Genomic DNA, 18475 nt, shown 5'->3' with positions numbered 1-18475 from the left:
TTTTAATTGGTTTAGTTAAATATATACAATTACATTTATGTTAACTGATTTCGCACAAGTAGTATGCTCTTCGTAAGTGATTGTTTTTTAAAAATATTATTTTTGAAGTCAGTTCGGTATCTATCGATAGGTATAATGATCGATCTACTTTGAAATTTATGATCGATATTTGTTGTAATTGGCGGTATATCAGCTGTTTGAAAAAAAAATAGTAGTAGAAAAAGTTGATCTGATTCTCAACTTTAATCTCGAGATGTCTGCGAAAAAAATTGTACAGCTGAAGGAAAATCCCGCTGTAACGAATTTCAGAGAGTATTTAAAGATATCTTCTGTTCATCCTGATGTGGATTACAGTAAGTGAGATTTTATTTGATCGTACTAAAATTTGTTTGAGAAAAAACTATTGATAAATTGTTGTATCATTCTTTGAATGGTATTATTTTTACTTTACATCTCACTTTTCATTCAACACAGTTTATAGGGTTTCATTGAGTTTATAATGTAACATTTAACACTTAATTTTATTTTAAACTGTTTAGCCCATAAACCGCGATATATGTGTATATCAATTAGGTGAAGCTGGGCTTCAATCACAATACCTGTTCAATTCAGAACACCAGCACATACAACTCAGTATTCCAGAATATTTGAATTTTTTTCAAATGTTCACTTCTTGGAAAAATTTCATATTTAAAGGTTTAAATTTGTCAGATATTAACTGCATATTCTGGAATTGACTGCACATCATTAAAGTTCCCGATGGGGAGAAAGTTTTTTTTTAAGTCTCTTTTTACGTAAGTAATTTTTTTTTTTTAGTATTGTTAATGTTGCATTAATATCCAGCAAAAACAATGTTTTTGTAATCCTGGAGAAGTCCCTTGAAAAAAGAAAAAAATTCTAATATTTTTTTGTTTCTTCTTAATTTGTTTAGCAATCTTTTTAAAGAGGGTATCGTGATATTTAATGTAGTTTCTTGGTTTTAATGACAGGTTAGATTAAGGTTAAATATTTCAAGCATTGTAATATCATGAGAATGGTTTTTTTGTGTTAGGATAGCTACATTTTAAATACTTAAATATAGTGTGGCTGTTGGTTATATTAGGTTTTTTTAGCTACATTAAAAAAAATAAAGTTTAAAGATAATGTGGACAGTTGGTTTGATTAGGTTAGCTACTTTCTTATTCATCTAGTAGACTATACAGGTTGTCTCGACATAGACAAGAAATATGCTTCTCAAACAGACAACACTTTAAACAACAAATTAAATAGCTATTTTTTATTCTCTTCATATAAAAATGTTAAAAGAAAATTTCAGAAAATGGCATTTTCAGTTATTAGAAATATTTGTTAATTGTCAAAAAAGAATTTTTATTAATTTTTTTTGGATTCTGAAAACACTTGTTGGTGGGGAGAGCTGTGAATTCGAGGGAAATTGTTTTGTATAAACCATAAAAATGGGTGCGTGTACTTATGTACGCACATGAGAAGTTATAATTCTTTGGCGTCATTAAAAATAGTTTTTAATTGCATGTAAATAATTAATTACAATAAAATAATAAAAAGGACTGGAAAAAGATAGTCAACACAGTCAATAAAGTTCAGTTTAAATTTGAAAAATTAAATAAATAAAATTTAGAGAATAATAAATATAGGCTATGACATAATTTGTACTAAATATTATAAGATTCTTAATTTTAAATATTTATTATTGATTATTTAATATTTTAAAAGTGAATAAATAAATTTAATAATAAATTTAAAAATTTAATTTAAGTTATTCATTTTTATATATTATTTATTTTCTTAATTTAATATTCACTTTTCATTTTTATCAAAAACTTTTCATTAAATTTGTTCATTAATTTTTATAAATATTTATTATTTATTCAATTTAATAATAAATATTAAAAATTATTATTTTAATTTGATGTTCGATTTTAATTTTTTTATCAAATTTTTTATTAAATGTTTTATTAAATTTATTTATTTTGTAAATATTAAATAACCAATAATAAATATTTAACATTAATAATTTTATAATATTTAGTATTAATTATATTAAATAATAATTTTTTTATTTATATCAATAAAACGGATAGTTAACCTCAATTATATTGGAGCACTTGAAAAAGTATAAAGGCACAATTTTTTTTACTAATATTTACAAATAGTAAATAATATTAATCAAAATATTCAATTTAAATCACTACTGAATATAATTTATTAGCACATATATCATTCGCACTTGTATGAAACTAAAACACACGTTGTGAATGTAGAAACTAGAAACATGTGGATAAATATTATAAATATGAAAACAGTGATCAGAGGCGACGAGTGTGCCAACATGCGTGACTAATAGAGGTTCTATTTCTATTTTGTTGGTAGCTTTTTTCGAGACTTAATGAGCGGTTTAGCGAGCAGCTTCAACGTGTTAATTTTGTGTTACATTGATGCGCGCGCATCTTAAAATTTCACACATCTTTTTTTTCATAACGCGCCTAAAGAAGTATAACTTCAAAAAGGACTAAAATATTGAATGAAATATCATTGAAATTGCTGTACAAACAAAATTACAGCAAAGTTAATAATTATCCATCAATATTTACTCCTTTTTAACTGTTGTTTACAGTCTTTATTTTCTTGTCATAACTATTATTTTTTAAATTAATTTTTATTATAATAGAGTAAATTCTTATTTTTGGAATTATGTAATGGTGAAGAGAGCAACCTTAGTAGCAGCCATTTTATTTCACCTAGAATTTGATGTTCAATTTGGCATCAAAAAAAGGTTTATGCTGTTTTTTTTCACTAAGCCCTTGTTCAGTCTTACCTGAGTTTTGTCTCATGTTACTATAATTATGGTAGGTAAGTGTTTCATTTTGAAGCTGAATTCACCTAACTTTACCTCTATTAACGAGTACATGTAGTACAGAAGGAACTTTACTTATTTTATCAATACAACAAAAGAATTTAGTAGATATTATTATTCTTCTTTCATATGCAAAATTATTGTTCTTTGTAATGTTAATTGTGTATAAAGAAAAGGGATAGGCTATGGTTTTACTAATCTGTTTATCTGTGGTGGTAGATTTTAAATGATGTTTTTCAGAATGTTTATATTTTCAATTAAATAATATTTATTGGAATAATTTACCTAAGTGACAGCTGATTTGGAAAATTAGTGTAAATTCACCAACCCAGTGGTTGAGAAACAAGAATGTGCTTTATTATGAAGATTTTAAAAAGCAGAATTTAAGATTGCCTCATTCTGGACATTATTAGTTGTAAATAATTGACAAAAGTAAAGAGACTTAAAAAATTATATTTCTTCATTCTCAAGTTAATAAAATTTAAGAATATGTAATCAATCCTAGATGGTTACACACCACTATTGAGACAGGTAATTTTGATGTTTGTTTATTTCAGAGATTGAATTTTGACTAATTAATTTTAGAGAAATATAGTTGAAAACAAAAAAATTACACAATTTAGGTAAAATATTTTTTCAGTGAAAATAAAATAATAATGCTTAGTATATGTATTGTAGTTGGTTAATTTTTTTAGTGTACATAAGTTTGCACAAAGATATTGAATAAATCTATTAAAAAAACTTATAAAATGACAAATTTTATAAACTTTATACAAGTATCAAATTTAGTATATCAATTAATTCAAGCATAATTAAAAATAAAGGGAAAAGGCAATACCTAGAAACTCTTCCTAAAAAAGAGATATGTGTATATAAAACCTTTGCTCGCACAGTTCAAATAATGCTTTTAACCACAAACCAAACATACGTACATATTTCTCTTATCTGCGTACAAGTTGTTACACTAGATAAGATTGTTAATTGTGGCTTAGTACTAATGCTCTGAACAATTGACATTCTTATCTTCAAAGAATTATTGTGTCATTCTCATAGTTGTAAATTGTTGCTTAAGCCATGGGAAGATTCAGCTTTTTCACTATGGGTTGGAACCACCTAAAATTTAAGTTAGTTAAAAGAAAAACTAGACTAACCTCCATGTAACGGTGAAGATGATGTTTGTTGTCTTTTTTTTTTCCAAGCATCACTTTTAGTAGGAACAATAAAACCGAAATAACAATTAAAGCATGTCAAAACACACCACACAACACCAAAGTAAAGTTAATACTGTAGCATTGAATCATGGAACTAAGTAGTATTTACCAAAACTTAATTTAAATCATAAAATAAAAAGTAATCTTTTAATGTTGGAAATTCAAGGCATGTTGTTTCTGAACTAAAAGTTGTATCAAAGTGCATGGATAAGAAAAATCAATTTTTTTTTACTCTGCATCTCTTTTTTAATCACTTTTAAACCACAAATGCTTGCATACGTATTTTTGTTGTTTGGAATGAATCTGTTTTAGATCACTTTGTTACCAATTATTTTATCGTGAAAATGCAGCATATAAATTTTACCACTAGTTTATTGGAGTAAGTATTCAAAACAGATTTTATAAACCTTAAGAAACAACACAAAAGTCTTCTGTTTTAAAAACAAAATTGGATTTCAAATAAAACCATAAAATATTGTCTCTAACTATTAGGTTTGCATTTAACTTGTGTTGTTTCAGCTCACAAGTTCTCTGTAGTTTATTTTCCCAGCTTGGTTTCTGGACAGAGCAGTATTATTCATCCGTGCTTATGAGTGCTCTCCAGCTGTGTAATCACACAAGTACATTGGCAAGAGGAGCGATAATCATGGCCTGGCAATATATCAATTCATTATTATTAGAGACAAAACTATGTGGTGAATTGCGATAAAACGGAAATAACACCAAAAAGCATGTCATAAAACCAGAAATGCACTGAAACACTGAAATGCAAGTTACTACATCATTAAGCACCGAAATGCAACTGAAATCCCTAAATAATCTGCATTTTCAATAAAAAATTCTACTGAAATCTAAAAATACCCAATTTTTTAAAATTTATTAAACTTCATGAATGTAAAATATTTAGTATGAAGGTTGTACCAAATTGATGTTGAAGTTTTGAAAATTTTTTTATTGTTTAAATTTTATTATAAACTACATATTTTTTTACATTATGGCATTGGTTCATTTTTCAAACAGACAATTACTTGCAGATTAATTTTATTGTTCCGTGTAGTTAGAAATGCTTATTAAAAATTATATCGTGAAAGAGCATCATGTGTCAGAACTAACTATTTTGGTGAATTATGTATTATGAAACATTGAAATGTCAAATTTGTTTAATAATATGCTATATTATGAATAAACAGAGTTCATTAAAAAATAAAAACAATAACATAGAAATCTTCTGCTTTAAAAATAAAATGAGCCTTTTCCTTAATTATTTTTGGTGGGATGAGACCTGTTATTAGTTGGCCAATCTAAAATAATATATTTGAGGGAAAATTGCTAGGTCATTGTAGTGACATTTGTTCATTTATAGTCAGATTGATAGCTATTTCATGTGAAAAAGTGATTTTTCACTCTTTTTTTAAGATGTTACAAAATATCTTTTAGAATAAAAGTACATATTAATTTTTACTTTCAGTCTGTTAACGTAACTTTCATTCTAGCAGATTTGCTTGTATAAAGTTACATTGGCAATAGCTGTAAATGTGATCTGCTCGAGTAACATAACTTGTAAGATTTCCAATCAATTCCATTATAGATAGACTTGTAATTTTTGTCCTACTGTCAAGGTAAACTTTCTGCATTAAAAAAAGTTCAGATACTAAAGTGGTTCCTGGGCATTTTGCTCTTACCCCCTCCCCCCTCCCCCTCCCAATTCCTGCCTTCTCGACGGCCCTGCACATTAGTATTTCATTTATTCGTGTTTGTGTAATTCTCAGGGCATTGCCATTTGCATTCTTTCGAGGAAGTTTTCTGGGTAGTGTGATAGACAAGTCATGTGATGGTTTACTAGGAGTGCTTCAATTTCCTCCATTATCTTCATTCTACCACTGTTCTAACTCTACCTCAGCTTACCTCATCCATCATTCAGTTATTTGGGAATGGGATAGGTAATGTACCCGATTTTCTAAGCACTTGGACCCATGGATTTTATACATTTTGGCGCTGCCTTCGGGGTGGGAATTCCTTTCAACTCATTATTTAATATGAACTTGACACTCTGCTAAACTTATCCACTTCTTAAGTTGCTTATCCTTCATGAAATAAAAATAATTTGGAAAATGTATTAACATTTTTGAGATCGTTGGTATTTAAGTAAAAAATAAATCTCTTTGAAACAAACATCAACCATGTCATGGAGTAGCCAGTAATGAGTTTTAGTTTTGTTATCTGTTTAGTTAGTATTTGTACTGACGTCAGCCGGGGCTACGCCCCATGAGCCTAGTCAGTCTCCGTTTCCTCAACATTCCTCTCCCCTTCCCCGGCATTTGTACCGCCATGTACGTAGTCGTGTGTTTGAATTGCGCGCCACGAACTACCACAAGAGGGCGCTTAGAAGCAGTGCGGCGATCCCTAAAATTGCTATGTTAATATTAATTGTAAGCCTTTTTGTTGTTTTCATCCATCTTCGCCCCAGTGCTGTGTAGTTTACTTGTGTTTCTTTAATTTAAATAAGTTACCTTAAATAACTATAGACGTTGCCCGGGCGGACCCGAACAGGCACGGACTTGGACGAGGATAGGAATGCTTTTATATGAATTATCATTAAATAAGTAAATAGTAACAAACTTTCCATTGTCAGTAATTTTTATATATTTTTAATGTTTATCTGTAATTTACTCAACTTTCGCCGGGGCACGGAGTCGTAGAATACAGTAACGGTAATTGTGTTGGCGCGAAGGGCGCCATGTTGCCACCTGCGAGCGATGAGCTCAGCCCAGTCCATCTTCATCACTGACCGAGAGCAGACGCGCCAGCACCCCGGGGACCTCAACCTTTGTTCATCACTGACCAAGTAATTTCTGTATCGTTAATTCTTTTTAAATCGCTTTCGTTCGTCATCCTCGGGGCAGCTCTCGGTCAGCGGGCTGTTTAATTGATTAATTGTCTCAGTCGAGTTTTTTTCATCACCGTGTAATAAGTATACTTTGCAGCATGGCCACGTGTGTGGACCATGCCCTCACCTAAACCGATTCGTGCCTCAGGCTTTTTAACCGTGTAATGTGTAACGTGTAACGGGCGTGTAGAGAGACGTGTTAGTGAAATTAAATCTGGAGAATAAATATAAAGTGAGTACTTATTTAATCACGTGGTGAGTGAGTCTAGGAGTGTGGCGTGCCCGACGCCTAGAGCGGGCCAGGTCTGGGTAGCTAGGATAGAAAGGGCTGGTAACTCGTCCCCACTTGGGCTACGTCACGCCCTGAGTGAGAGACTCCGCCGGGTCCACGTGCCCTTCCACGTGGTGGCGCCCATAGTTAACATCTCGAAATCACCGGCAATGCGCGACCAGCCCTCAAATGGCGCCCAAGAGCGTGGGGCGAGTTACATCTTCCGCGAAAACCAGACCTGTACGAGCGTGTGAGATAGGCGGTTGTTACGCGGAGCGCGCGGAACTAAAGTTCGCGCTGGAACTATTGTTCGCGCGGAGCGCATAGCGGGACTCTGGCGCGCCGGCCACGTGACCAGCCGGGCGCGCGCTTCCAGGAATTCGCTGCGAGCAGCCAGGTGGCCGCATTCCTCGCGACAACAGCAGCCGGGCCAGGTCAGTGTGTGTGTGTACCGCCATCCGCGTCGCGTCGCGTAGCGAAGGGAAGAGGGGCAATCGACCGGCCTCACCACCACACGACCATGTCGGACAACCACGGACTTGACAAAAATCCGGGCGCGATTAAGGCAAGTGAGTTGTTTCAAAAGAATAGCTTATATTGTGTTATGTGCGCGCGACCGCGCCAGGTGAGCGGGACGGCGATTTCTTCGTGGACGGACACGTGCGTGTGCGTAGGACAGTATGAAGCGCAGCCGAACCACGAGCAGGCAGAACGGGCGGATCAGTTTGAGGCGGGACACGGGAAGTGCACGGATGCGGAGTGTGAGGGCAAGACGCGGGAGGGAGGCTGGTGCCGGAACTGTCGCGCGTTCAAGCACACGGCGTGTTTCGCGAAGTCCGAAATAATCTCCTTTCAAGACGGGTGGTACACGTGCCAGTGGTGCCACCACGTGAGAATAGCGGGCCCGTCAGGCCGCAGCCCGGTGAGAGACGCCGCCGACACACCACGGAGCAGGGTACCTCTCATAGGACACGTGGAGCTACCGGAATTTGCGGGCAGAACCAGCGACGATCCGCGGAGATTTGTACACGCGTGTCGGGAACGCCTGAATCGCTACGGAGTGCCGGAGTGTGAGTGGGCGAACAGGGTGAGCACCGCGCTCAAAGGCGACGCCAAGACGTGGTGGCAGATCGTCCAGGAGTATGACATGCCGTGGACCGAGTTCGCGAGATTGTTCGAGGCCAGATTCGCGGACGTGAAGACAGAGATGAGAGTGCGGACGGAGCTGTATTGTCTCGAGCAAGGCGCGACGGAGGCGGCGGAGGCGTTTATCATGAAAAAAATACGTCTGTACAAGCGGCTGTTTCCCGGAGAAGAACCTACCGGAGTGCTGGAGCGGGTAGTTGAGCTGATGCGCCCGGAATTTCGCCCGTATTTACGCCCGATGACGCGGCGTCCGGCAGAGGAGTTCGTCCAACAGGCGCGCGTCTTAGAGCAGGACCTACGAGCTGTCAGACCGACCAGGATCCACGCCACCCTGAGCACCAAGCAGGAAGACACGACGCCCGCCGACACCAAGGCGCTGGTGCCCTACACGGCGCCCACCCGAGACCAAGCTAGGCGCGACGAACCCGGACCGAGCGGCCACGCGCAGCTGACATGGCGGAGACGGACTACCGGCGGCAGCCCACCACCTCAGTGCCACACGTGTCCACCAGGCACGTTCCATTGGCACGAGAACTGCCCGGTGAGGAACAAGTTCCGGCCTGACTTCGCGGCGCAGCAGCCGTCGGGAAACGGACGGCAGGGGGCGGCGCGCTAAGACAGCCCACCTCCCCCGCCTCACCTAACAACAACAGACCTACGGCGGCGGGGCCTCTCCTGGGTCACGTGGGAGCGGCGGAGGCCGACCTGTTGCGCATTCCGGTGGTTGTCAACGGGCGCGCAGTCCACGCGCTTGTTGACACCGCCGCCAGCCACAACTGTGTGGCGGCACGCGTGATTGGCCGTGACAACTTCGAGTACCACCCGGGCCAACTCCAGCTGGCTACCACGGGGGACGCCTGCTACACCCAGGGCGTCGCGACGCTGGAGGTGGACGTGCGGGACCAACGGTCCGTCACGACGGCGCTGGTGGTGGAGCAGTTACGTGATGACGTCATTCTGGGGCTACCCTGGCTCTACGAGCAGCACGCAGCCATCGACATCCGGGCCGGCTGCGTCCACGTCGGCACCCAGGGGCGGCGGACCATCCACGGGCTGGGTAAGCCTACTCCACCAGCAGTAAACCAGGTCAGTCTCGACGAGTTCCAGCACGGAGTTCCCCCCGAGTTTCGTGCTACCATCCAGCAGGTCCTCGATCATCAGTGTAATGTGTTTGCGTCCGCGGACCCGCTGAAACGTACCACCATAGCTGAGCATGCCATCCCGACCCATCCTCACGAGCCAATGTTTATCCCACCCGGTAGCTACGGCCACGTTGGTAAACAGACCATCCTAGACCAGGTTCAGGACATGTTGCATGACGGGATAATTGAGCCTAGCGAAAGTCCGTATAATTTCCAGGTCGTGTTGGCAGAAAAAAAAGACGGGAAACTACGCTTCTGTGTCAATTTCAAACCTATCAATAGAGTGACAATTAATGCCCCACCCCCCCTGCTGAACATGGCCGACACACTTTCAGGCCTGGGTAACGCCAAGATATTTTCTTCCCTCGACCTAAAATCTGGGTATTGGCAGGTGCCGATACGTCCGGCGGACCGACCCAAGACGGCGTTCACAGCCCCAGACGGGCGGAGATTTCAGTTTTGCGCGATGCCATTCGGCCTACAGGACGCCCCCGCTACCTTCCAAGGGATGATGACACGGGTCTTAGACAACTACTCGGGCAAGTTTGCGGCCGCGTATCTGGACGACATAATTGTTTGGTCTCAGACGTGGGAAGAACATGCGCATCATTTAGCATTAGTCTTGGAACGCCTGGCGAGCCATGGTCTGACATGCAATCGCGAAAAATGCCACCTGGGGACCACAGAACTAGATTTCCTGGGCTTAGTGGTTAACGCGGACGGAAACCGACCCACGGAAAAACAGCTGAGTGTAATTATCAACAAGGAGCCCCCACGCACGCGCAAGCAACTGCAAAAGTTCTTGGGGCTAGCTAACTGGCTGCGAGCCTTCGTCCCAGAGTTCTCGGTAGTAGCGGCGCCGATGACAGAACAGCTGTCACCCAAACGTCCGTTCAGGTGGACCGTGGAAGCCCAGAACGCTTTTGACGAGCTAAAACGCAGATTTCAACAGTGCCACTTCGCGCGGCTGGACCCAGGCAGACCCCTGATCGTACAAACAGACGCGAGCGAGAAGGGCATCGGGGCCATCCTGTTACAACTCGGCGACGACGGCGAGCCTCGGGTGATTGAATATGCAAGCGCCAAGTTCGGCGACGTCGAGCAGCGGTATAGCGTGAACGAGCGTGAGTGTCTAGGCGTAGTTTGGGCCCTCAGACGCTACCGCCCACACCTGGAGGGGCAGAAATTCGTACTGAGAACTGACAGCCAATGTCTCAAATGGCTGGCCACGATGCAGGGGCGACGTTCGAAGCTGACGCGTTGGGCCATGCTTCTACAGGCCTTAGATTTCGAAGTCGAGCATGTACCGGGAAAACAGAACGAACTAGCGGACGAGCTGTCGCGAGATCCGGACGTCACCGTCACAGCCTGTGACGATGCGGAGTGGGAGGAGCTTTTGCCACCACCCAGCGGGCGCATACCCAGGACCCCGCGCACCCCGACAACCCAAGCCGCATTGTGTGCCCTAAACCTTAACGTCACACCGACATTACCGCCAGGCGCGGAGCTTGATGACTTAGACGCCTACGTGCGAGCGGCCCAACTCACGGACACAGACACACAGGAGATCGTGCGCCGTTGCGGGAGCGGAGAATGTGAAGGCTACCGTGTATTGGACGGGACACTGCAGGCGCGACCTAAGGGGACAGCTGGCCAATGGCGGACGTTCGCGCCAGCCGCCACCCGCCGGGAGGTGTTTGACATGTATCACGTGAACAGGCTAGCCGGACACCCCGGCGCAGACCAGACGCGACGCGATCTGCGGGAACAGTTCTACTGGCCAGGGGTAAACAAGTTTGTACGGGACTGCGTGAGGAGATGTAAACATTGCCAGAGGCACAAGGCGCGCCGCACCGACGGGACAGCCCAGCAGGTACCCAGGCAGCCCACCGAGCCATTCCATACAGTCGCTATAGACCTAATGGGACCATATCCCCGCACGCCCCGAGGGAAAAGATTTTTGTTGGTGGTGACAGACTGCTACACGCGTTGGGTGGAGGCCTACCCCCTGGCGAACATCCGCGCCGGCACCATTGCACGCAGCCTGGAAACGGAGTTTTTTCCTAGGTGGGGGTACCCCCGGGTCCTGTTGTCGGACAATGCCACCCAATTTGTCGGGCGCCGGTGGGGGCAGCTGGGGAGAAAATGGCGGGTAATCCTACACACCACCCCCGTGTACCACCCCCGCGCGAACCCCACGGAACGACGCAACCAAGAGGTGAAGGTTCAACTGCGGTTGAGGCTCGCGGATGACCACGCCCAATGGGACACGCACATCCCGGACGTTCTGTACTGCATCCGGCGACGGGTGAACGCGGCAACCGGCGAAACACCAGCCACCATGGTCCAGGGGCGGAACCTCACCCTCCCCGGGGAATATCACGTGCGGCAACAACAAACGGACCCGGACGTAGAGAGCCCCGAAGGACGCCTGAGGCGATTGGCCGAGACGCACGATAGGGCGCGACGTAACCAGGCAGCTTACCAAGCACAACGCACACCCGAGACGACCCGCCCGCCCCCTGAACTGAAACCAGGCCAGCTGGTTTACGCGAGGCTCCACCCCCTCTCCTCCGGCCGACGCAACTTCTGCGCCGGCCTGGCGCCAAAGTGGTTTGGCCCGGTGGCGGTGGTCAAGGCGGGGCCCACGGCGGTCGTGATAAAGTTACCCTCAGGCCGGGCCGCGAAATATCACCGGGACGATGTGCGCTTGGCACAGGAAGAGACGGAGGCGGCGGACGAGGCGGAGACGGGGCAGGAAGAGACGGAGGCGGCGGGCGGGGCGGAAGAGACGGGAACGAGACGTGACGGAGCAGGGACGCGGCAGAGAGAGACGGAGGCGGCGGACGAGACAGACGGGAGGGCGGCCGCACAGCTGGTCACGTCCACCCCAACAGACGGGGGCGGGTTCAGAGGCTTCCCGGACCTGGGGGCGGGACAGGCGACGCCCCTCGCAGTCACAGATGTCCGGCCGAGGCGGCTGTTCGAAGACTCGGGGAGTGACGTCTCGCCTTTCAGGGGATTTCTCAGGGACACGCCCGGAGTGACGGAGGGCCAGTCGACATCCCAACCACTGATAAGGTGGCCGGAGGAAGTAGAGAGTAGGCCGGGTTCGCCGGACGAGCCATTATGGCCGCTACATTACTCGTTGGCAGACTCCACGTTCAGGGTGACAGTAACCGAACCGCAGGAAGACGAAACACCGCGGGAAGAGAGGGGAGACCGGGCGTCACAAGACCCAGTTCCGGCTCCGCGATACACGCTACGACCCCGAGGGATCGCGAGGAAGCACAGCTGTTGTTGATAAGGGGGCGACCACGCCCACAGGCGACCCAGCGGAAACGTCGACATGACCGGCTATTCGAGGGGGGGGCAATTGACGTCAGCCGGGGCTACGCCCCATGAGCCTAGTCAGTCTCCGTTTCCTCAACATTCCTCTCCCCTTCCCCGGCATTTGTACCGCCATGTACGTAGTCGTGTGTTTGAATTGCGCGCCACGAACTACCACAAGAGGGCGCTTAGAAGCAGTGCGGCGATCCCTAAAATTGCTATGTTAATATTAATTGTAAGCCTTTTTGTTGTTTTCATCCATCTTCGCCCCAGTGCTGTGTAGTTTACTTGTGTTTCTTTAATTTAAATAAGTTACCTTAAATAACTATAGACGTTGCCCGGGCGGACCCGAACAGGCACGGACTTGGACGAGGATAGGAATGCTTTTATATGAATTATCATTAAATAAGTAAATAGTAACAAACTTTCCATTGTCAGTAATTTTTATATATTTTTAATGTTTATCTGTAATTTACTCAACTTTCGCCGGGGCACGGAGTCGTAGAATACAGTAACGGTAATTGTGTTGGCGCGAAGGGCGCCATGTTGCCACCTGCGAGCGATGAGCTCAGCCCAGTCCATCTTCATCACTGACCGAGAGCAGACGCGCCAGCACCCCGGGGACCTCAACCTTTGTTCATCACTGACCAAGTAATTTCTGTATCGTTAATTCTTTTTAAATCGCTTTCGTTCGTCATCCTCGGGGCAGCTCTCGGTCAGCGGGCTGTTTAATTGATTAATTGTCTCAGTCGAGTTTTTTTCATCACCGTGTAATAAGTATACTTTGCAGCATGGCCACGTGTGTGGACCATGCCCTCACCTAAACCGATTCGTGCCTCAGGCTTTTTAACCGTGTAATGTGTAACGTGTAACGGGCGTGTAGAGAGACGTGTTAGTGAAATTAAATCTGGAGAATAAATATAAAGTGAGTACTTATTTAATCACGTGGTGAGTGAGTCTAGGAGTGTGGCGTGCCCGACGCCTAGAGCGGGCCAGGTCTGGGTAGCTAGGATAGAAAGGGCTGGTAACTCGTCCCCACTTGGGCTACGTCACGCCCTGAGTGAGAGACTCCGCCGGGTCCACGTGCCCTTCCACGTGGTGGCGCCCATAGTTAACATCTCGAAATCACCGGCAATGCGCGACCAGCCCTCAGTACATTATAGTAACTTTTAAATTTAGATTTTTATTTAAAATTATGAAAAAATGTACTATATATATATATATATATATATATATATATATATATATATATATATATATATATATATAAAAAATTTCATTTTATGGAAGGTAAGTCATTTAAAACATTGTTGCAAATAAGTATTAAATATTGAAATAGAATGGTAACACACACCTTAGAGCAGGTACCTTTTATTGATATTTATTTACATATAATGTACATATAAACCATTAACAATTATATATTTTTATGCTTGTTTGATTCACTTGAGTGGATAACAGATCCAGTTTTGAGTTTTGAAACACCGACTAAAGTTGAAGTGGGCCATGACTTTGCTTCATGTGCAGGTGGTTGCGTGGAGTTCCTGCAACGCCAGGCCGACAGTTTGGACTTGCCCCTGGCCATATACCACGTGGTGCCGAAGAAGCCCATAGTGGTGCTGACATGGCGAGGGACAGAACCATCCCTGCCTTCCATTCTCCTCAACTCGCACATGGACGTAGTGCCGGTGTTCGCAGTGAGTTCCTCACATTCACACTGCACCTGTGCTAGTCTTCCGCACAATTAGCTCGGCAACTATCTTGCATGTGTACCAGTAGGCCTATAAATACTGTTTTCGAGAGTACTCCGTCTGAGAGAACAGAGCTCAACGATAATGAATATTCAGAATTTTAAGTGCCTGCTGATTTAATTTTCCTGAGCTGTTCGATAATTATTAATTAAATATCAGCGTTATAAGAAATATATTGTAAAATTTTGTTGGTGCCTGACTCCAGTATCACAATACAAAAAAATTGTGTCAGGTCTTGTGTATATATTTTCTTTCATAATAACTTATGATCATAATTCATTGTTATATAACAATTTTTTTGTTATGGTTAGGGTCTTTTGACGTACTAAATTAATACAGCAAGCATCATGTACCACAGGATCAATATATACAAGATTTTGCCATCAGAATCAAAGGATAACCTTGGACATGTGATATAGAATGTGTTAAAGATTTTTTGATGATGTTTTACCTAAATAACATTTCAAAATCATTGTGCAAGATTTCTTTTTGTGTACTTGCAACAGGCATAATTCCTGTATTTTTTCTTCATTCCATTAAAATGTCTGATTGGTAAGGATCAAGGCTTAATCTTTTTCTTTTACTTGCAAATAGAACCTGAGAAAAACACAGGTAAAGAGAGAGTGCATTTTGTGCGGGGAAATCAGACATACATTTGATTTTTGGCAGTGATGTTAGAGGTCTTGTTTGCATTTAAGTTTAACCAGAGTAGCTAGTAGTTTGCCTTGTAGGCAAATTAGTCTAGAGTCTAGACCATGTAAACGTATAAGTGGTATGAATGGTGTACCATTGTCAGTAATTTTAAAATAACAAGTCCTTTTAACGATACTCAAAGTGATTAAACATGTAGTTTACAGAGTATATAAAAAAGGCTAGAAGGCAACTTGCAACACACTACAATAATAATAAATTGAGGGCGTACCGGTGTTACGTTTTGTACTCGTTGCGGAGATAGTGGGCGCCACCACGTGGGTGGGCACGTGGACCCGACTTGAGACTCTTATTCAGGGCGTTACGTGGCCCGTGTGCGGCGCGATATTAGCCCTCCTGAACTCGGTGTTAACTCATGTTCCTATACCGAGCCCGCTCTCAGCGTCCAGCACGCTTCTACCTAACCACACTGGGCTCTTAGGGCGTCCCACACGCCGCTGACTGGATTAAGGACCCACGTGGCCCCCAAACACAAAAGACACGTGACTCGTTTAAGTTGGTTTTATTAATACTTTACACGTCCTACACTCCTCACTCTACACGGTTAAAACGCCCGAGGCACGAATTGGTATAAGTTGAGGAGGTGGACCACATACGTGGCCGCCCCAAGCCTTTACGTAGAAAGAGGGTGGTAAAAACTCCTGAGAGTATAAAAATGAATTACAAAACAGCCCCACCGACCGAGAGAGGCCCCGAGGATAAAAACGAAAGCGGTTTGAATTAATCAGGTTTACAGAGCTACTTATCAGTGATACAACGGTGATGTCCTCGGGGTGTCCGCAGAGACGTCCGCTCTCGGCCGGCTGAAGAAAGAGAATGGGGCGAGACAAGGCTCGCGGCAGGAAACATGGCGTCCTTCGCGCCGAACACAATTACCGTTAACATTTTTGCGACTGCGTGCCCCGGGTTATTATAGAGAATAACATGAACTCTTTATAAAATTAATATACACACATCCACGACCAGACTGCCTGTAATAATTACTGGTGTATTGAAAAATAGTTTAAATAATGTTCTATACTAGTTCCGCCGTCGCCCGCTAGGGAGCGTCATTGGCAGTGTTTGCACTTACTTTATTAAAAAATATTATATTAAGAAAACAAAAGACACTTGCTTGACTGACCTGTCGGGAAATTGTTTAGGGGTGAAAAGAAAAGGTTTACAATATTAATTAAAATACATATAGGGGTGCGGCGCACTGCAGCTAAGCGCCCTCTTGCAGTAGTTCGTGACGCGCAATTCAAATACTCACATGACTATGTACGTTACGGTACAAATGCCGGGTAGGAAAGGTGTGGGAAGGGAACGGAGGATGATCAGGCTCATGGGGCGAAGCCCCGGCTGACGTCAAAATGTTGGAAATCACTTAGATTGATGTAAATATCAAAGTCCAAAAAATAATATTTATATATTAATTGAAAAATAATATTTAAAAGCAGTGCACAATTTTTACACCCTATTATAATCACGAAGGTTCTTAATGTACATATGTACAGTAGAATACATTTAGGCCCATGAGTAATACATATGTACATGCTTGCCCTTTCTTGCTGGAAATAAGTTATGAATGCAGTACATGCATATACAGTAGTTATAAGTATTTAAAAAATAAGTCAAAAGTGCTAGTCTAATCTACAAACACAATAATGTTTTTACATGGAAACAAGCTTTATAGGTCAAGATTTGCTAATTCCATACTTGGTATCAGCACTCGTTTGACTAGTTTTATACTTCAATATAGATAGTGCATAAATATTGATAGTTTTATGTATAATTTTATATTATGGATAAACTACACTTTCCTTATAATTTTTAAAATTTTTAAAGTATGTTTTTCTGTGTTTTAGTTTTCTTTTCATGAAAAATTTATTTTTGCTATGATTAAAAAAATATGCACTAACAAAAAATATTTAGGCAGACGTTTTAGGTGTAAATGAATGTTGAATCATAATAGGATCTATGAGACTAAAATAATAACAAACAAATTACTAGTACAAAATTTTTCATGAGACACACACATAACACATACAAAATGATTACACTCAGAATATAAAAAAGTATGATTTAGAACTCGAAGTCATTTATCCTTACCCCTTACATTCGAGGCCAGAAACATATTAAAAAATGCAATTATATGCCAGGTACATAGGCAATTCTTGTCATTCTGTTCTGTATTTCTACAATGTGACCAACTCTAAATTTAGTGCTGTGACATTTGATCGTTATGGTGATTTGACATTGTTACAGTCTGCAAATGCAGAGTAAACACTTTTCTATTTATATTACAGTTTCTTCATGTGACATCAGTACGACAACATTTTTAGCATTATGGTATTATAGGCATTATAAGGGTGTCTACAGATAAGTCACGAAAGTCAGGAAAAAATTATGAAACTAAAGGACTGGTCAATGAAAGTCAGGGAAAAGTTCTGTAATAAACAGTAACGGTGCTGGAAGTCATGAAAATTTAATTTTTGGCTACCTTTTGCTAGCTTGCATTTTTTATTTGCAGCTCTTTCTAGTTTGTAGTCTCATCTTAAATATAAATATGTAATTGGTGACTGTCCAATTAAACAATGTGGAAATTATCCCTGAAAAGGTTTTAGATTTCCAACAAAAAAATTGGCACATGCCTGAAAATGGGACCTATTTTGTATTAAGTTTAATATTTTGTACGTATAAAAATTACTCTGTGATATGAGAAAGGTGCCAGAAATTGTTATTAAAAGATTCTGGAAAAAGTACTGAAATTAGTTTACAAGGTATATTTGTAAAACACCCTGGTTATAGTCATTCAGTGGTGTGGTGTACTGCACTTTCCAGACTTTTCGTTGTGGTCTATTTTCCATTGTGCATTGTGGTTTTCAGAATTATAGTACTTTTGGCTGTGGTGTTTCGGTACTGTAGAAGTGCCTCCTGGTTTAATCCTTATCAGTGTTGCTGATGACTACGTCCTGCCATGGGGGCTAAATTACCTTGATTGACTCTTCCTGTCATTTCATCCTCCAGTTAATAGTGTGTGGTAGGAATGCTGCAAGGCCGCACTGAACACGTTATTTCTCTCAAACACTAAACTATTTCACAGTCTTGTACTTCTTTATATGTAACCATATAATTATGTATATGGTTTTATGCGTGCCAAATATGTAAGATG

General features: G+C 42.1%; 1 protein-coding gene across 1 annotated transcript in view; it reads left to right on the top strand.

Annotated features, from left to right (window-relative positions):
* The first annotated feature begins 201 nt into the window (after positions 1-201).
* LOC134533870 (aminoacylase-1-like) overlaps positions 202-18475 on the top strand; it is a 41025-nt gene continuing 22751 nt past the window's right edge. Inside the window, exons 1-2 of the mRNA XM_063371584.1 lie at positions 202-353; positions 14387-14556. Coding sequence (XP_063227654.1) covers positions 254-353; positions 14387-14556 — 270 coding nt within the window. The 5' untranslated portion in view covers positions 202-253. The remainder of the gene's footprint in view (positions 354-14386; positions 14557-18475) is intronic.

Source organism: Bacillus rossius, chromosome 7, assembly GCF_032445375.1.
Source record: "Bacillus rossius redtenbacheri isolate Brsri chromosome 7, Brsri_v3, whole genome shotgun sequence".
In the NCBI taxonomy this organism is placed as follows: Eukaryota; Metazoa; Arthropoda; class Insecta; order Phasmatodea; family Bacillidae; genus Bacillus; species Bacillus rossius.
This window is presented reverse-complemented; position numbering and strand designations above follow the sequence as displayed.